The 21,766-nt window shown below is 40.6% G+C and overlaps 1 protein-coding gene across 8 annotated transcripts in view; it reads right to left on the reverse strand.

The window, feature by feature from the left end:
* cadpsa (Ca2+-dependent activator protein for secretion a) overlaps nt 1–21,105 on the reverse strand; it is a 261,922-nt gene extending 240,817 nt beyond the window's left edge. For all 8 annotated transcript variants that reach the window (XM_084726001.1, XM_084726018.1, XM_084725974.1 and 5 more), the window contains exon 1: nt 20,445–21,105. In XM_084726001.1, the coding sequence (XP_084582127.1) occupies nt 20,445–20,825 (381 nt within the window). In that variant the 5' untranslated portion in view covers nt 20,826–21,105. The remainder of the gene's footprint in view (nt 1–20,444) is intronic.
* Nucleotides 21,106–21,766: the final 661 nt, after the last annotated feature.

A 21,766-nucleotide genomic window follows, 5' to 3' on the forward strand; every position in this document is an offset into this window, starting at 1 on the left:
AGTAAAGACTAGATTTAGATTTAGATTTAGTGCAGCAATATGTAGCCACTGCATCTGCAAACATGAGCACTGCCGTCCAAATAGCAAGTTGGAGGCATAAACTGTATATTAAATAGGTTGTAATGCTGTTCAATTTACAATCTATGCTTGAAGCAAGTTTTTTTTTATTATTATTATTGCCCCCCTCCTTTCTAGACACAGCAGAGACAGACAGGCTGCAAGAGCTCTGCATGAGTGCAGGATGTGTGCAGTATCATAAATACAACAAGCAACAACAAGTCGTCCACTGCAAGTTGATCATCTGTAGATAACTGTCAGATTTCTTACAGCTCTTAAACAGACGTGTACTCATTCACCAAAAAAGTCAGCATTAATTTGAACACTGATTAATGTGAAACTGACATTAAAAAAATGGTTATTCTGGTCTGAAATAGAAATTTCAAAGGAGGACCCTGTGGCTGTAGCACTCATTCATGTCAAGTGAAGTGAGTATTTCAACTTAGCATGTTTCCTTGATCTATGATGACACATCACAGACATTTTATGATTTATTACAGCAAAAATATTACAGATTTCTTCTTTAAACCTGTCAAACAGCAAATTATTTTTCTGTGATTTCTGAGTGGATTTTTTAAGATGTTTTTTCTCAATGGACATCAGAAATATGGCTCAACATTCACTTTGTCAGTCCAATCTGTGCACTTTTGTTTTTCAGCTGTGCACAGAGCAATGCAGGAGTGACATAGGAGGATATAAACTTTCCAAAGCATGTTCTCAAACCACAAAACTAACTGTGATGGAAGCAAAGGAGGGTGACAGAAACGGAGAGCAGCGTGAAGCCAGACAGCGTGAGGCATGGCGGCATGACTCCAGTCTGCTGGCTGCTCTGACGCTCTCTGCTCCGATGATGACTATCAATGAAATCTGCTAAATGTAGTCTACAAGGAGCTGACTTGTCATTAAGTCTTTCTTTCTTCCATAGGAACCACAGGGGATGATGCACCGAGGCTCGCCGAGACATCTCCCCCACCCTGAATGTCGACCCTCAGGGTTCCCAGCTGCTCAGCTCAACAATCGACCTCCCTTCCCCCTCGACCCCTATCATCCCATCCTTCCTGATTCCCATTGCCGTTGAAAATAAAATACTTTCATGCCAAACTTATGATGTGGTTTTGTTAGTGAAACCACCTTTGATCCAGATGTTGTGACTGACTATTGGACTGACAGTGCCATGAGCAGCCCGGAGGGAGAGAGGTGCTCTGGGATTTTACACCTGAACTACCAGCAGGACAAACACCTTGACTTTACTGTGTGGAAATCTTATGTTTTCATCAGGGATAATGATATCCTTTTGAAGTGTAAGCTAAACTGAATGATATAATTATGTATTTGATGTCTGTAAGGAGTGCGATTTTAGACTCATATTCACCTCACACAGCGTCTTTGCCTCACCTTCAACTCTCATGTTCCTCCCTTTGGTGGCTTTCTCTGCTGACTTTGTCTTGCTGAAAGTCTATTACAGACTTTATCCTGTTATTTCAGCATGGTTAAACTGTCTTTAGGAGTGATACGTTAAATTACCAAGAAGCACAGTGAACATTTCATTCCCCACCTCCCCTTGAAATGTTAGTCCTGTCCGCATAGGGCTTAAAACAACATAGTAAAGATCATCAAGTGTGAATTTCATGAAAATTAGCTTTCATTTCTAGAATCCAGCTGAAACACAGTGAATGTTTTGAACAGAAGAACCTACACACTGTAAATCTGTGCTGTAGATATTATGATTTGGTTCTGGATGTACGGATCTAGGCTCTGTGATCAATTCCAATCAGCTCAGTGAGCAGAGGAATGAATGCTGAATGCAAGTATTGACTGTTTCACGGAATGTGTCATATTTCAGCGAGATTATCAAACCTCTATAGCAGTTAAAAGTTATTTATCTCTCAGCAGATACAGGTATAGATGTAGTGATTTGGGGCAAAGCTCTCACAGTGGGTGAAAATAGATCTTGATAAGAAACAGGATTAGAAATGATCGATCGGTAGCACCAGACGTGATTGACAGGGACAATATGTCTCCATGTCAGAACTGCTGCAGACACAAATAAGGTCCCCATTTGGAAGTTCAGATCAATGAGACCAAATGGACATATGATATACTGCATATTTAACAACTCAACAACTGTTGAGTCTCTTTTAATTAACTGATCAGACTTTGTTTGAAGTTGTGGATAATGTATCAGTGGATGCTCTGTTGCTTGTATAAACAATTTTTAATTTTTCATGTGAACCATGAACATGTGCAGGCTGCAGGAGCATTTTCCTCCTGGGTATCTGTCTGTCTATCAGTGTGTCTGTCAAACTGATGAAGCAGCTAATCAGAGCACAAAATATTGCTGGTTCATATTTGTTGGTTTGTTTCAGAGTGTGGTGCTATCAGTTATGATGAAAGCATAAAAGATGACAGCATTAGCCTATCTAACTATTTTGTGTGTTTGTATGTTTAAACGACTGTGCAACTCACTGAAAGAGTCGTGCAGCAGGTCCTCAACCAAGCCCTGGCTATTACAAGGATTTTCACCACAGGCAACCTAACCTGGCAACATGTCTGTGTCTTTGAGGCGGTGAATGTGGGTTCAAGGCCAGTCACAAATTTTACATTTTGCCAGTGAAAAATGACATGAATGTAACCACTCTTACTGTGATGTTCCATCATCCGAGAGACACTGTTCTTAAAGTGGAAAAAGATGATGCCAACATGACAGCAGTCATCAAAGTTCAGTTCAGTTTCACAGTTAGGGAGCATGAAGCCTCCAATTAGCCGTACCCCGGAGCAGAGGGAGATGGACAGTTATCTCAGTGAAGAGGTTATTAATGGCGATGAAGACCCCACTGACTTGGTGGAAACTGCACAAACAAGACTTTCCTCTAAGGTCGAACATGTCAAGGAAGTATCTGTGCATGCCAGCCAGGAGCACACCGTCAGAAAGAGTGTGTAGTACAGCTGATGTTATTGTTACCCACCTGCGCATTTTGCTCAGGCTAGATGAAGTAAACATGCATTGAAACTTTTCCATGCTTTGCTTTTGAGGAATCTGTAGGAATTCCTTTCAATTTACTAGTCAATCCATGTTCCAATCCTCACCTGAAGTCATGACCTTTGGGTAGTCAAAAAATAATACAGGTACAAGCAGCTGAAATGAGTTTCCTTCATAGGGTGTGTGAGCTCGGCCTTAGAGATAGGAAGAGGAGCTTGGATGTCCAGGGGCAGCTCAGAGTAGAACAACTGTTCCTTAGCATCTGATTAGAATGCCTCCTGGATTATATATCTCGTCTGGTCTGGGAACGCATTGGGATCCCCCAGAAGGAGCTGGAATGTGTTGTGGAGAAAGGGATGTCTGGACTGCTCTGTTTAGCCTGCTGCCAGATAAGCGGAAGAAAATGGTTGGATGGAATCAGTAGGCCTAATGACCAATAAAATAAAACCCTTAAGGACACAACTACAGATGAACAATGTTTATGTCTCGGCAGTGATGTTTCTTAGGGCGGGCCACCTTTGGACCAGTGGGATCCAGAAAAATATGTCAAGAAATGGGTGCTAACTGATCACAAAATCCTCTGGATCTGGGTGTACAAATGTATTTGGGAGTTATTTCGAAGTGAGTGAAACGTTTATCACTGTCATTTTTCACCCAGCCATCCAATCACAGCAGAGGAGGGGTAGGACAAATATACAAACTGTCCTGTGGCGTTGGGCAGATGCACAATGGCATCGTCCATCACCGATAGCTAATGGTCATCAACCAACGAGCCCTCTACTGTTGTAACATTGTGATTTAACAGGCTTCTGTATTTGAAGTAGTTTCTCCCCTAAAGGCTGCTGTAAAACAGGAGGTGTTGGCTCATTTTTGAGATGATTAAAAGAAGCTGTTGCTGCTGGTTATTGCACCAACGTTACGTTAAACCTGCCCAGTTAGGCAAACCCATGACACTGGCAGCAGTATTTCTTTCCTGCAAGCCGCTGTTAGTGTGTTGCTTTCTCCCATGCAGTTGGTATTTCTGTTTGTATTTCAAGCTTGAGAGGCTGAACACAACTAAGTTCCAGATATGTGGTGCAGAGACACAGGGATGCACATTGTGCGCTCACCTGGCAGAGATGTGAGACCAAAAATAAACCAAAAATATCATTGTCCATCACAACGTTCACTGTGAACACCATCCTATGCCAATTCAGCAGACACTGCCCCACCCTACTGTCCTGCTCATATGCTCATATGGGGCGGCAGGGGCGGCTCAGTCTGTAAGAACTTGGCTTGGGAACTAAAGGTTTGCCAGTTCAAGTCCCACATGAACCAAAGTACAGAGTGTGGACTGGTGGCTGGAGAGGCGCCAGTTCAACTCCAGGACACTGCCGAGGTGCCCTTGAACAAGGCACTGAGTCACTAACTGCTCAGATTGCCTGACAATATGTATATGTGCAGCCCCCTCACTCTGACACCTCACTCAGTGGCATGTCTATTGGTCCTGTTTGTGCATGTGTGTGTATTTTGAGCCTGTGTATGCATGTTCAAAATTTACAACAAAGTGAAAAGAAAGTAATTTTTCCCTCGGGGATAATTAAGTATGCTTTCTTCTTCTTAAAATAGCTACTCCTTGAACAGGGTCCACCCTCTAGCTTCAGCCTACCCTTCATCCAAAGCGAGGACCAGAGCAGGTACACTACCTCGTGCTGACATTTTTACATTTTGTATTTATTGATAACACAAACTATCTGTAAAATTCCAATAAGTATTGCTACAAATTAATTATCTGTTAGTTCCATGGATATTCTGTCATAGCAACAAAAGCTTCCTAGCTGAAAGAACGCTGCATCTCAAGGAATCCCAGCTGGGTGTTTTCAGAGGAGCACCTGGCTTTTTCAGCTGGGGAAAAAACACACTTTGGTGAACACAACCCTTTACGGTTCCACCTACAGCTAAAACCCACTTTAAGCCCTAGTAAACTGGAAATAGTTTTTTAAAGTTTTTCTTGTAACAACTTTATTTGGTGCCAGTATGTCAGTGTTGTGTTTATCATTATCTGGTTAAGTCTGACTGAACTCTGAGATTATGTCTGCCTTCAGAACAGCTCTTCTAAAACAGCAAGTCTCAAGGACAGGTCTAAACATTGAAGAAACCTTTCAAATAAGGAACAGCTATGGCTTTCTCTTTTCTCAGCCCACAGCATCTCAAGCCCAGCGCAGTACCACCCACTTCCCAGCTGACTGGCAAATGTGTTTGAGAAGGCGTATGAGCACCAGAGTGTGATCTAAACACAGAATGTCAAATTAGACTTTCATTCTCTGTCTACCTCGACATATCCTCTCGTAACCCACAGACTGGTCATGACATTGTGTCTGAACCGTGATGCTGACGTGGTTTTGAATGGCTCACATTCAAGAGTCTTTTAAAGATTGTGTGAAGCAGTAATAAATGGGTGTTTGTCATATCACAAAAACATGTTATTAACCACCCAGCCAAATTTAAATGCTTAAAAAAATGCTAAAATTAGGTCTCAAAATCATGAAAAAATGTGCAGTTTTCTCTGCTCTGAAATGCTAAGGCCATGTCCACTCCACTGAAACATGGGCGCATGTTTCAGCCACCAAACCCAGAGGATGGTGACAGGATGATTTTTTTTTTCTTCTGAATCAGGTTGTTGGAACTGAAGTGAGGTGAAGTGAACTGCTGGGCTGATTTGGACTGATGGTTTGTTCACACTATATGCTTGAGCAGCATGTGTGCATGGCTTTACCTGCTGGTTTTCATTCCGGCACCCATATTAACAGGTTAGAGCATCCACACAGCCCACGTGTGCAGCGCTGCTTGTGCACGTATCAGGCGCTGCTCTCACCATGTTTCAACTAGAGATTTGGAGGCTCACCTATTTTTTTCTGTCTGATGCATGCGGTCCAGTCATATGGACATTACATCAACAACAGGACACCTCTCACTACAGAGTCATTGTCTACAACTTTTTTTCTTCTCTTCAAACCCTTCTGTGGTCACACACTGTTCAAGTGTGTAATGTGAACAAGCCATGAGAGTCGCTGAAGGTGCATTTGTAACTGACCGTTAGGGAGGGGAAGTTGATGTCGTTCATGTGTTGGTTTGTGGGGCTAATATAGTTTTGGGGGACCATGGCTCCGGCACGTCACCGAGCCATGTTTCAGGTCCACCCAAAAAATCCTGAACACAGAAATTAGTTTAACAGTCAAACTCACGATGCAACACTAAATAGTTCTCAGTGTTTTCACATGTGTTCAGCATCTATTTTCTAACATGTATAACGTGTTTGGAAGGAAAACTCCCTTGCACTGCACTTGTAACAGTTGTTTGACCTGATGGCAAAAATGCTTTGGTCCTTTTATCCCCTCCTCCTTTCTAAAATCAGCATGGGTTGTTTTCCTCTGTTGTTAGTGATGAACAAACAGAACTACTGATGTGCGATGCTGGTATAATCATTTCCTACATGAACTCATGAAGGTATTTGCACCTACGAGCCAGTTCTTCTAACGTTTCTCATCTGAGCGAGTTCAGTGAGGGAGAAAAATTATTAATTATGATGAAAACAAATCACAGTGGAATGGGACATTGTGTTTAGATCACACAGTGGAGGGGTGGGATAATGATAATAACCAACCAGACAGCTTCTATTATTGGGAACTCAAACATCATTACTGATATTGAAATAGTAATTTACTGATGTAACATGAGCAGCGGTGTGGAGGCTACAGCTCTGAATGTCTTCCATCTGCTTTAATGAGTGTGGACTATAAGGGCATGTACATGTATGTGGACACACACACATCATTACCTTGTTGACTTTTAAACTTATATTGCTAGTGATACGTGTGTTGTTTTTCATCTTTGCTGTGGTTGGTTTTTTAATGAATAGAAGATGAAAAAACATTTATGAATAAATATTACAAGCTTTCGTGTGTTCTCGTTTTATTTCCATCAGTTTGGATGCAGCAGCCTTATTTCAAGAAATCTAGCAAATAAATTGTGTGAAATGTGGTTGGTAGGAATAGAACATGACAGACAGAGGAGACAAATTTGTGAAGATGTGTCATATTAGTTGTGAAGAAGCAATATATGCCATGATGTTCCAGATTTAAGCCTACAGTAGAGTTAGAACATGCTTTATAGAACCAGTCGAAGTGGGGTTTTTAAATAACCTCTGGGCAGAAAACACTTGCATCATATTTTTACAATTTAATGGCAGAAAAATGTTTCCTTTTACATGTCATTCATTTAAAATGTACATGACTGTTGTTAGTGGAACATCATGGTGACGTGTGGCTGAGGAATAGGGGACCAGACTAGGCCTGGCTGATAAACCTATCCCGATAGTGAAGGTTCTTATCAGTCAATATTGATAATTATTGATCATGTAGGATGTGACTGACTACATGTTGTGTACTCTGAGGGGTGGAAGTGAGTAAAGTGTTAAAATAAAAAAAATAAAAAAACACAATATTTTTGACCAAATACCAAATATTGTTCAGAACATTGTAGGGATGACTGTTCACAAAATATTAACCTAATGAGATTTTTTGATAATTACAATCTGGTAAATTCAGAAAATTACATTACTTCATTGTAATGCAGCCTGAAGAACTAGGACAACACTTATGTCATATCTCGATATAATGATATCCAAAATATATCACAAAATCTAGTCTCATATCATGCTACAATATAATATTGATATATTGCCCGGCCCTAGGTGAGACAGACCATCACTGATGAAAAATGAACTCAGTCCAATCCAATAATGACCCCAAGAAGTGCCTGTAACAAACAGGCAACAAAGAATGGAGGGGGGCGTGGCTAAATGTAGGAGGCGGATCATAAGGAACTCTGCTGAGTGCAATAATGACTCCCACAAGAGTCAGCAAACGGTTCATTAGATTGGTCATGTTATGTGAATCCATTTAAAAATGATGCACCTTTCTGCTACAGGCCACTCCCACTGCCACGCCCCCTTTTGCCAGTTGGTATGAACAGTTAATCACCCGTCCTTTGACTCAACCTGACAACTAAATCTTGTGTGAGTGTGGATTAATTTTTAAAAGTTAGATACTCTCTTGTGACAGGCCACTCCCATTGTCAAGCGTTGTTTTAGCCAATTGGCATGAACAAACACACACACACACACTTGACCTCCATGCCAAACTTCAGTCTCTTAGGGTGAAAACCGTGGCAATCAGAGGCTGGGAAATTTTGGTGGACTGGCAGAGTGAATTATAGAGCTGCTGGTCGCAGTTAAAAAGTAAGCAGCCATACTGAAATTGTGTTATGAGCTGGGAAAGTCAAGAAACAAGGACAATGTGGTCTGTTTGCTGATTTCAGACCTGTTGTGCTGAGAAAGGTCAGGCTGATAGTTTCTGATCGATTTTCATTTTTAAAATATGATTTTTGGGGGGGTTCTAAAACTGAAGGATCCAATTTTATCTAAATAAAAAAGGGAAATTACCAACAACAGATTATAAGATTACATTTTAGATAACTTTAGTTCCAAACTTTGAGTTTCAAGAGTTTGAGTTTGGTTCAGAGCTCCGAAATCTAGTAATGGCAAGTTAAAGTAAAGTTTAGGTTTTAGGTTTTCATTGCTTATTACAATGAATTAATGTAAACATTTGGTTGTACAGTGCAGAGAGCTTTTTTCATCACTGAAAGAACAAAGAATGGCACTGAAGGTTATTCTCCATGGAAAAGATGTTTTCACTCCTCTCTCAACCGGCTTCAGCAAGAGTTTGATCTGATTGGTTGAAGTTAGCCTGTGCTAGATGTGATAGACAGATGGTTCATCCAATGACCTGCCTTCTGTATAACAAACCATCTGGTGTGTTAGGTTACAGGTAACTAGAAATAAATCTAGTGCAGTAAAAAGTACAATATCTCTCCCTGAAATGTAGTATGAAGTACAAGAAGCTCAAAAGAGTATTTAAGTGCAGTACTGGAGTAAATATTATTCTGCTATTGCTCTTTTTCAGAGATTGTAAGAGGGTTATTTATGTCAAGTGTGCTGGTAAGTGCAGTCACTTCATGCTTCGTTCCACCTTTCATACATGAAGACAGTGAAGAGAAAGCCCCTCAGTGCACATGAAACCAAAGTGTCTTTCATCATGTGCTCCCCAGAGCGCAGCAGAATCTCATGGGGACAATGAAGCACATACAGATGACACCAAAATAACATGTTGACACTGACAGAAAATAACAAGACCTTTAGTGAGCACTGTAGGGGTGGTGTGCTCTCACCGGTGCCCTTTGTGTGAAATCTGGAGTCAACAGGAGGAGGATCTTTACCTGACAACACACACTGTACAGCTGGAACAGGGCTCGGCTGTCTCAGTCGGATGCCTACATTTCTTATGTTTGTTCAGAAATGCATTACCACCAATATATATTTAAAACACAGTATTAAAGAGAAAAAACATGTTTGAGTACAAAGGGCCATCTTACCACTGAGTTTAAAGGCTGACTTTACAATAATAATCTGTCAAATTAGTTCTCAGCAGAGGCTGGACTGATTTCAACATAAATGCATGGGACAATAACACATAGGGAAGATGATCCCTTGGTGTATCCATCAGTGCATATCACACATGACAAACGTTATAAGACGAACATGATGTAAAAGACATAAAAAGGCATAAAAGATTGTTGTAGCAAGACATAAAAAAAACTAACAAGATGCGAAATATGTAACAAAAAAAACATGAAAAACAAAAGACAAAAAATTATGTATGCAATGCAACAGGATGAAAAACAACATGAGAGACATGTCAAGACAAAAAAACGTAACAAGACGCAACAAGATGATAACAACGTAACAAGATGAAAACAATGTATCAAGACTAAAACGCATGAGACAAAAAAGATGTAACAAAACAAAAATGAAGCTCAGCGTAAGTTCAATCAGGAAGACCTTCTATTACACTGCCTTCATTCACAACTTTCCTTTACTCCGTCTCTCTCCTCCTATTCCCTCTAATCAGCTGTTTGCGGGTGTTCACCTTCGTCTTTACTATCCAATCAGATTTTGCCACAGTCGCGATAGCCAGTCAATTTGCTGCGTCTGTCTTTGCTCCATCAGTTGTCATTCAGTCAGTCACACAACCCTCCTCCACCCCTCTCTCCTCCAGTCATTGGACCCAGGTAGCCAGAATTATGTTCACCTCGATCCTTCCCGACACCCTCTCTCCTCCAGTCTTCAGGTCCAGGCAGCAGGAGTCTGGACTCACAAGATGTTCACCTCGATCCTCCTCCTCCCCTCTCTCCTCCAGTCTTCAGGTCCAGGCAGCAGGAGTCCGGAGCCACTTCACCTCATCAGTCTCTGCTTTGCACCTCTTCACCACCACCACCAGTGTCAAGACCCCGGGGGGTTCTCTTCATTACAGCTTCATCACCCCCATTTATATATGTGCTTATTGTTTCACCTCAATGACGTCTAACCACCAAAGACTTTACATTTCATATCTCATGCACGTGTCAATAAACCATTTTCTTTTACTCTTAGTCTCTCCTGATTGAAATTATGTTAAAGACGAAAAAGATGTAACAAGACGTGACAAGACTAAAACAACATCACAAGACAAAAAGAAGTAACATGTCGAAACAGAGAGAGAGAGAGAGACTCGACTGTGGAGAAAAGCTGAGGTTCAGTCTGCTTTACACAGAAACAGTCAGCTACTACTTGAGTAAGCAATGTTTGCACTTTAGCCAGCTCTGGTTCTCCACTTGGAAAATTAATGTAAAAACTTAATGTAAAAAATTAATGTAAAAAATGACCCCTCAAGTCGAGCCAACAACTCAGAAATTGGGCCAAAATTTTGGTTCTTGACTTGCCAAGTTGTTTACATCACAAAAACATGGTGGACAAAAGCACCTAGTTGATGGTAAGAAGCGTTTTATTAATCCACCTGGTACATATCAGCTTTTTGCTTTAACATAATATACTGTAGGTCATAACTTGTAGTTGCTGTCCATGTAGAGTGACCCAGATTAGTTAGAACAGTTATTTATTAGCATTAACCCTGATAATAGGTCAGTTAAAACAATATTCTTGTGGTTTTGATGAATTCAATTAAATTCTATACAGCCTTATTAATGCCACCAGGGGAAATTTGTTGGAATATAAACAAGCAAGCTGCTCCCAACTCGCACAGGTATCTTCATACTGTGTCAGCAGACTTGGATAGCAGCATTGGAGACCCATCTTTGCCACCCATCACCCAGACACTACAACAACTCTTCCTTGCTCTACCTTTTGTAGCGTCCATGTTGTTTCCACATTACAACTTAAAAACAGAAAGCCCTAATGCCTTGATTCCACCAGGCACGGCTGCGTTGCATTACAGCTGTGTCGCGTTATAGATGCCCTGGAGAGGTAGTACAATGCTTGCGATTCCACATGGCGTGCTGCAGTGCATCCCAGGAGCGGCTCTCCGCTCTGCTCTGCTTGAAATACGCACTGAGTCTGTTTTTGATGGATGCCGCGTCAAATTGCACAGAGCAGATCGAGTGTGCAGGAAGTCAGACACAGAAACAACATTAGGAATCTGGTCAGTTTTCAAAATAAAAGACCCCGTGCAGACTCATTGTCATAATAAACTGAAAATAAATAAATAAACTGTGAAAGGGATGAAAACTGTGGCACACTTCACTGGAATCAAGGAGTTAAACTGGATACTTGGTGCATGAGATGAACAGCAGTCCCACTGTAGATAACTATGATATAGTTTTTTATTTAAAGTTAAGTGTAAGATTTTATCCATTGATAGAACTGCTGCAATACTAGATGTCTGTCTGTATTGTGCATATTGTGCTTTTATTATATTCCCTAGAGCAATAATTACACACCATAATTATGTTCTTTCATTGACTGTGACAGAGAACAGTAATTACGGTGAGCAGAAGGTTTGCAATGGAAATGGCTTTGTTAGATGAGTTTTAGTGAAATGGGGCAAATTACTTTCTTCAACTTGCTACTGTTGTCCTCACTCTCTTGCCAACCCTCACAATTTTCCCAGGAGGCTCCTTTTTCGCCCCCTCCCTATTTCCTCCCGTGATCACAATTCTCCTGCGTTCCTCTCGATTTCTGACAAATTTTCACTTTTTTCCTTTTCATTATCGCAACCTGTTGCTGACAGTGTTTCACAGCGACATCAAGCCAGACTACCTGAGAGGAATTCCCTTTTCTTGAGGAAGGCTTTAAAGGCAAGGGGCATGCATTTTGTAAAATCTGTTGCCTCAGTTTGTACTGATGTTTTCATGCTACATAACATCATATTCTTCTACTGCTGTTCAATTGTGGCTGCTCTTTTCTTCTTCAAATGACAAATTTTTGTCAGATGATCCATCACAGTGTGCCCTACTGCCTGGCAGTGAAAACTGCAGTTGATGGAATATCTCTTCAATGGCAGGGAAAGAGTTAAGAATGGCAATACACATTGAATCAGCACCCAAGTGCTATGATAGTATCGAGTCGTCATCCTAGCCCTTGCGGTCATATCGCATTTTGGGAATCATTGGCATCGATGTGTTGAGGTATGAGGACATGTTGCCCTTCCAGTAATAATATTTTTGAATGAAGTACTCCACAGTTCCACACAACTCTAAACTAAAACACATCACAGTTTTACTGTTTTATTATATCAAATAATTTAAATACTTTTTTGTGTTTTATTCTCAGTATTCTGCACATTCCTGAAGCCAGGTGATGATCATGATCATGATAATCAGTTTAGCTCTGTTGTTATTCTCATACAACAGTGATACAGCATCAGATGTCTTTCAGTATAACACACTGTTCCCTTCATTGCTCCAGATGTGTCAGTTTCGAGGATGTGAAGAATTCTTTTTACCGAAGAGAGGGAACATCATAACTGAGCAGAGCTGTGTGCTGAGCTGACCTCTGACAGACACACAGCATTGTGTGTTCACGGTCAGTCACAGATACACTGCTATCTGTCTTAATGGCTGCTGCCTGTTCTCTGCGTCAGTCAGGGTGACATCTCAGTTTGTGTGATTTACACCAGCAGCTCCATCACTGAGCTCTCTGTGCCGGGCTGCAGATGCAGGAAGAATATTCCATTAAATTTCTGATGTATCATGTCACACTTTAGAAAGCACAAGTTCATCACACGCTGAGAGAAATTATGGATCATTATGCAAACAAGTGCTCTTGTCAAGATGATATTTATAGAACGAACCAATCAGTGAATACAACCAGAGATACACTGGTGATCAAACAGCTGACTGACCGTCATTAACACCATCAAGCTGCACTGCTAACAACACAAACAGGTAACTAACACCAGGCACGTAGCTATAATGATACACTTTTTTTTCCTGATAATGAAATAGACATTTTGGAAAATATGTTTATTTACTTATTTTCCAACCACTTACTAACCTTAAGTGAGGTGTTTGTTTTTTTTAAGTTAAATGCAATTTTGTTTTTATTTAAAAAACAAAAAGGTTCCATCTGCAAAGTCAAACTCCAGCTTTGTTCTATAAGGTTCTAACCGCGAGAACCAATCAGCACATGAGGACCAACCAGGTTCTGCTGAGAAAATTAAGCACACCACAATGTTTGTAAGAAACCTGAAGATCAAGGATTCTGTTGATGATCTGGTGAAGGAGAGTGTTATTGATGACAGACACGTTCAGCCTTTTTTAATCGTTTTAGATCTTAGTTTATTTTGATTGTTAGCTACCAACCATGTCAGCCATTTTACTTCCTAATGTTAGTCCACAGTGAGACATTAAGAGGCAGGCACTAAATTAAAGGGTATATTCACAGGTTTTTGTCTGCGACTGGAATAAAGGTTATGGATTTCAATAATAACCTTGAACCAATCTTTTAGTGCTTTCCTATTCATGTTACATTACATGCTTCAAAATATAAAGGTAGCTGACACAAAATAATTAAATTTTTATAAATTTTAAATTTATAATTATTTACGGTTGAGTAGCTGGTGAATTTATTTTTATTACCTTTTACTATTACTTTTATTTGTCAGTGGCTGGTAGAATTTCACATCTATTAAGTTAATTTTCCACCCTGGCTGTCAGACTAACATAGGTGGTAGCTAACAATAAAAAACTGTCCATCACAAGACGTGCTGTCTTGCAGTTTTTTGAAAAGTCTTACAGTGTCTGAGATTTTAGAAATTTTAAGCCTTTAAGTTCATGATTTGATGGGGTCTTAATTACAATATAAATTCATTCCTCTGCCATTTTTTTTGCTTTTATTTCCCCCTGAAAATAAGACAAGTATCAACATTTCTGATATAAAACAAAACCTTATAAAAAATGTCAGAGAAAGCATTCTTTCTCATACATGCAGACTATCTGTTACAACACTAAATTGATAGTTTAAAACAAATTAAATCAACTTAAATCATTGCTTCTTTTCATGTTTGGGAGATAGAATCTCCAAACAGACAGTGACTTCATAGGATTAGAATGTTCTATCTGCATTTGACCTGTTCCAAAAAGAACATTTACAGTAGATTGATATGATTTTGATATACATTTAGTTTACATTTAGGTTATCTGTCATTTTTCATGTATGACAGACAGAGACCACATCATGTTTGCTATTTGGAATGAAAAAATGTTGAAGCTCAATATCTCAAAACCACTAAGAACACTGATAGAACCTCATAATTCCAAGGGAACGATTTGCCAAGAGTTTAGATCGATACCACTCTCTGTTTGTGGGAGTTGGAGCCAGAAAACAGTTAGCTTAGCTTAGCACAAAGCCTGGCAGGGGAAAACAGCTAACCTGGCTTGTGTTCAAACATCAAAAATATGTTGTCCAACAGCTCTAAAACTCACCAGCTAAGGCACTGTATCTCATTTATTTGATTCAAATTGACAAGTGGTGGATTTACAGAGAGCTATGTGCTAGAAGTATTTCTTGGCAAACAGCGGCCCGGCATTGTGACTTCCTGGAGTCTAAGCAGGTTGCCTGGCAACCTCACAGTAATGTCAACATTCCAGGCAGTCACCAGATAAAGCGTGGTGAGTCAGCCTTGCTGCCAGTTTGTTCCAGTAGCCAACTGCGCTACTGCCCGAAAAACACTCTGCCCATAGAGCACCATTCTAAAACAGATGTCTGTGAAACTGTTAAAGGGACGTCTCCAACTGTCAAACAAACAAACACAGTCTATTATTACCCTCTTTCTCCATTAATTTCACGTTTTTGCTATTAATTGTTAGCAGACAGTAAAGAGGAAGACAGGAAACAAAGAGGTAGATGGGGTGGAACAAAGGTGCCCAGCTGGAATTCAACCAAGAATGTAACAGTTGTGTGGTCTGTAACCATGCTGCAGACAGAACGCCACAATTATAATTCTTTATATTATGACCATATACAGTATATCATGGTCACTGCACATGAGCAGTCGCCTCACAGTAGTTGATACCAGTGTTGTACAGTGTTCAGAGACAGACTGAATGCCAAACTGTAGCACCACAAAGAAGTAAGCGTGTATTTACTCATGGATGGCAGTTTACAGCCCGGCCAAGGAGAACACTATTATTGTTTACATCCCACACTGTCACAAGAACGAGCCTCTCGTCCATGAGAAGCTGCATGTTTCCTGCTGTGCAGTGAGAAAATAGTTCCTACATGAAGCTGCTCACAGCAAGGTCTGTGGATTATCTTGAGTAACTGGCTCATGATTTCTGGAAAGTATTGCTGTTGACTTTTCCAAATGTAATTTTTGCCACTTTGAGCACCACTAGCTGAGTGCCATTTAGTTCCATTATATTGGAGAGAAGGCAGACATCTCTACAGCCAATGTCTTCAAAACTCTGCAGCTCACACCAAAACTATCTAGATGAATAAATAGGATAGGCATTTCTGATTTGGGGCTGAACTGTGCCTTTAAATGCTTCCAGTGTGCGTTGGTACTATGGTGGAGATGTGACATTTGCCACATTGCATTCAGAGCTGTATCCACTGGACATGTTTCAGTCCTCATGCACATCTGGCCAAACAGCTCCAGCTGTTCCACACCAGCCTTGTAATGGATCACATTCTGCACCTACAGCTGTCTTTTCTGACAACTTGCTGGGACTGTATTTACTCGGCTGCGTGCTGTCAAAACTTGTCTGAACACTGCATAGCAATACTGCGACTGAAGGGTGTAGACATGGATGGAGGACTACTGCTGCAGCTGCTCACATGCTGCCTTCACTACGCAACCAGTGTAGACAGGGTGTAGATGGGGTGTAGATGAGGTGTAGACAGGGTGTTGACAGGGTGTAAGCTCAGTGCTGTACTGTGTTTGAGTGCCTGTAATTCCAGTACAGGTAAAGCAGGTCTTTCAGCTCAGCCATTATGTGAAAATATCTCAAGCTGTCAAACACAATTTTTTCTCCCCTGATACCTGAACTTTGGCCAGCAGACAGGCAAGTGGGTCAGAAATCTACTTACCCAAAGTCAAGTTTAATTTGCTCCTGTACAAATTGTTTTATGTATTAGTGGTTATCAAATAACAACAAAGACTAAATTTATCTGTCATGTTTAATATAGGGCTGCAACCAAAATATTGAAAAATGTCTTGCCCACTTTTTCTAAGTAGAAGGTGATATCAGTCAGTCTAAAACCCAAAGATATTCAGTTTAATTCGACAATAAACAGAGAAAAGAGAGAAATCTACTTATCATAATATCAAAATATCAAAATATTTTAAAGTTTAATTCTTTTTTACAACTTTCCCTGTCAGGCAAGTGAGTTGCCAGATTTCCTTGGCCAACACAGCATTTAATTCAAACAGTTGCCAAACAGCTGATATGGAGCGCAGTAGAGGCAGGCGCTCCTGAGTGTGGGGATGTATGAAAGGGCTGTGGTTGAGAAAATGTAGTGCCATAATAAAAGGCTGTCTAGTGACAAAGTAAAGCAGGGGAAAAAAATCTAAATTACACTTGAATGGATATTGATTTTTAGGTAGGCCTTTATTTATGTGGCTAAAAGCCGTATTTCTGCTGACCCTGTCTGAAGCAGTACAATGCTGAGCTCCAGTGCCAGGACCTCTCTGCACTTCTACTAAACTATCCCTTTAACTCATCATCCAGAGAGTGTTATTTCAGAGAAGTGGGCTTTTGTTTTTGGGATAACAGGCTGAACTTTACATTGACAGACAACTGACAGTTATAAACAGCTGACTGACTTAACAGTTGAGGGCTCGTCCTCGCTTGTTATTGTCAGTTTAGACTGCTGCATGCGTCTTGTGCTCCTGCAGTGTTCCTGCAGCCTGCCTGAGCTTCACTGATTCTGGAGAGGAGGGGCCGGGGGGAAACAACTCACTTCAGTCATATATTTAACAGGATTTCAACCTATTTAATATACAGTCTGTGGCTCCAACTCACTGTTTGAACTAATTTAAATGTGCATAATTGCTGCTAATTATCTAAATGGGTATTTGCACATAATAAGGAAGGAATCAGAGCTAATTAATAAACCTTAGAATGAACAGAAAACATCATATTAGTCTAAACAATTTAATTTACTATGAGTTCTGCTGTCAGGGCTCTCTCAAATTAAATTAATAACAAAAGGCATAGTTTGATGATGTGAGCTTTGGATCATGGTAGTTATTGTCTTTAGTTGTGTTTAGTCATGTTGGCTGACTTCCTTCCTCTCTGTCTGACGTATGTGACATACACCGTATTCTCCTGTAAGCAGGGGCGCTGCCAGAAATCTTGGGCCCCCTGAAAGATTAGATAGATAATACTATTAAAATAATATTGATAGCCCTCAAAGGGCCCCCTGTCAGGCCCGGGCCCTTAGAATCGTCCTAACCCCCCCCCGGCGGCGCCCCTGTCTGTAAGATACAGCAACTAACAACTAGCTAGCAACGGCTAACAAGGAATGCATCATTACCTGAACAAATCATGGATTTCACTCAGTTTGAACAGTGCTGGAAACATTTAGGATAAAGTAAGTACGCATTAAAACAAAAGTAGTATTTTTAGACAGGGGCGTGTCCAGATTATTTTTTTTGACTGGGGGGCACTGACTTATGCACGGGTGGCATCATACATATATCATAACGCGCATTAATTTACCATTTTACTTTGAAAATGAAACATGAAAAATTGTTTTATTTTTATGATTTACCCATTTGCTGTATAAAGTTTTTTGTTTATGGTTTTTGTATTTATGAGTAGCATGATAACAGTAATAGGTAATAGTGATCATAATAATAATAATGGTGATGATGATATGGAACTACAACTAATATCTCGTTATTAAATGATCCATGATGTAAATTAACCATGTTAACAAAATTAAAATAAGCGAAAAAAAAACAACATGGACTCTCAATGAACAGATAGACAGTAATATTTGAACCCTCCCCAAAACATTCCTGTTTTTATACATTTTAATGCTGAAACATTACAAACAGTATTATAGCTTTAAGGTAATCCAGAAATGACAGAAAGTAATTTAGTAACATTATTTTAATATTGTGATACTTGGATTAGGTTACTGATCACATTTTTTTAATTAGTAATTGTATCGAAATACATTTTTAAAGTAACCTTCCCAATGCTGTGTCTGATTCACTGCATTCAGAACAGTGATATTTCCCTCATCAAAGCTGATAAGAAGACACAGACAGGATGTCTTTCAGTGTCTCTGATGCGTGGTGGAGGAGCTGTTCCTCCTGTGCAATAGATGTTCTAATAAGAGCTCGGCTGAGACGAGCAGAAGGAGGGGACTGATGCTTCTGTGCCCAGAGGCCATTCACATATGCAAGAGCTACTACAATGGGTGGGAACAACATGATGCTCTCTCTCTCTCTCTCATCCCTCAGCCTCTCCTCATGCTGCCAACCCTGTCAGTCTTCAGTTTGGATTTAACCCTTTCTGGCACAGTTTAGCTTTGTCATCATGCCAGGATGTTTGTGGAGGGAGAAAATAAAATCAAATGGACATCAAGTGGACATTTGTTCTCGTGGAGTTAGAGCCATGCCTCTGCTAGATGTTGTATGTGCAGTGAGGTAGTGTCAGCAGGCTTGGGGAGTAACAGATTACATATAACAGTATTATGTGATCTGGAAACAAAAAAATGGAAACTATTGCTTTACAAGTATAGATAACAAAGATGTAAACTGACTACAGATACATTTAGTAAAAATGGGGATTATTAGTAGGATTATAATTTCAAATAAAGAACGATATCCTACCATGCACAGTGCACACACACAGCTCCCAATTCATTATCATGGGTTCTAGTGAAAAAATGTTTCACTGGGTGGAAATCTCACCATGTTTTGTCTTTAAATCAATAAATCAATCAATAACTTACGCACAACAAAGGAAGGAACAGCTGGACAAACTAATAAACCTAACAACCAACATAAACACTAAAGACTGCAATGATTAATCTGTTATTGATAGACTATTACATTAATCTGCATCTATTCTTATAATTGATTAATCATTTTGAGACTTTTAATTTAAAAAAGTAAAAATTCTTAGCTTCTTTCTGGTTTCTTTACTCCCCTCTGACAGTAGACTGAATGTTATTGAGTTGTGGACTTTGGGAAACACTGATCAACATTTATCACCATTTCCTGGCATTTTATTGACCAAATAATTGATTGAGAAATGGAGAAATGATCGAAAGATTAATCAGCAATTAAAATAATCATTACAAGACAAGACTGTGACAGAACTGACTAATCGATTCATCGTTTTGAGCCATTTTTTAATAAAAAAAAAAAAGTCCAAATTCTCTGATTTCAGCTTCTTAAATGTGAATATTTCCTGGTTTCTTTACACCTCTCTGACATTAAACTGAATATCTTTGAGTTATGGACAAAACAAGACATTTGAGGATGTCAGATTGGGTTGTGATCAACATTTTTCACCATTTTCTGACAACAAGTAATCGATTAATAGAGGAAAAAATCAGCCGATTACTTGTGTTGAAAATAATCGTTAGTTCATTAGTTGTGACCCTAAAAACACTATATTAGGCTAAACAAATTCAACACATTTTATATCAAGGTAATCCAAAAGTAATGGAAAATAGTTACATTACTTTAATAGTGTGATACTTGGATTATGTTACTGACTGTAGGTAATTAGTAACTGTTTGAGAGCCCTGAGTGTCAGGCTGCACGTCATCCATCACATTCGATCAGCTACATTTTCTCCTAAAAGTATTGAGATCTGGATCCTGGTGTTTGTGCAGTAGTGAAGCAGACTGGTATCAGACTGTAAGAATGAGTGAACTCAGTTATTTTACTGCTCTTGCGTCATGGTGCGACTGTGGAAGCAACAGTTGGTGCCATGAATCTCATGAATCTTCTAGAAGTGACAGATGTGTGTAAAGCACAGCTCTGGAGTTGCTTTTCTCTGCTCTTACCTTCTGCTGCCTCCTGGCCATGTCAGTCGGCTGCTTGGCGTTGAACGGATAGGCGATGCAGCGCATCACAAACACATACAGCTGGAGTCTCTTCTTCTTCTCCTCTTCCTCTCTTTGCATCTTCTCCAGGTCCTCTTTCTCCTTGTCGCTGCCCACCGAGGGGCTGGGGCTGCAGGGTCGGCCGCCGCCGCCGCCGCCGCCACCGCCGCCGTGGCCGCGGCCCCGGGGCTGGAGCCCCGCGCCGCCTCCGCCGCCGTGGCCGTCGGCGGCTCGGCCCGGGGACAGCCGTGCTCCTCCGACGCTCTTCGGGGCCGCCACCTCTTTGTGCTCCACCTCCAGGATCTCGTCCCCTTCCTCCTCGCTGGAAGACGGGTCCAACATGTTGCCGAGGCTGCAGAGGGACAACTGTAGAGAAGAAGTGGAGAAAGAAAAGAGCCTCAGAGGAGGAGATGAGGAGCAGCAGCTGTGGAGACTTCCAGCTGACTGACTGAGGAGGAGGAGGAGGAGGAGCGCCTCACACTGTTGCTTTCCAAGAAAAAAAAAAAGAACAAACTGCCGCCAGACGAGTCAGTGTGAGCAGGAAAAGCAAAGTGATGAAGAGTCGAGTTGGTTGTGTGATTTGCAGGCGGTCACAGTGTGCCAGTCAGCGGCACACAGGAGGGATTTGTGATGGAGCAGATCTAAAGGGGGAGGGGTCGCTGATGTGTTGATGCTCTGCTCCTCTGCTGGAGGAGGAGGAGGAGGAGGTGGAGGAAGAGGAGGAGGCTGAGCTCGGCTCGGAGCTGACCGCGGTGCTGAAACCTGATCCCCCGGCTGCTCTGGGATCAGTTTTGATCAGGCTGGGAGCACAATAGATGAGCGGCCACCTGATGATCCAGCTGAGTCAAAAGAAGACAGGATCAGACAGCACCACACCGGAATCAAAGCGCTCCGGCTTTCACAATAAAAGCGTCGCGACTGGTTCAAAATGAATAAATAATCAACTCAATCACAGTCAGCTTTATTTACAGGAACGGTTATACATATGAGGAATTTGCCTGGGTGCATAACAATAAACAGAAAGTAGAAAAAATATAACAAAAGATAAAGAGGAAGTACTGCAAATCAAGAAGTTTAAATAGAACATTGACAATATAAGAGATAGAAATGTGATTTATAAATATACATAAATATGTTGTTTACATGAAAGTGCTCTATAGTGAACAAACTACTAATTTAACGCTGTAATATGAAATATTTCCACATTAAAATGTCTAAAACCAGTACACCTACGTTATATCCTATATTTTGCTGAATTTATTATCCTAATCCCTCTGTTTCCA

The sequence above is a fragment of the Lutjanus erythropterus genome, chromosome 2 (genome assembly GCF_056507025.1).
Source record: "Lutjanus erythropterus isolate fLutEry1 chromosome 2, fLutEry1.hap2, whole genome shotgun sequence".
Lineage (NCBI taxonomy): Eukaryota > Metazoa > Chordata > Actinopteri > Lutjaniformes > Lutjanidae > Lutjanus > Lutjanus erythropterus.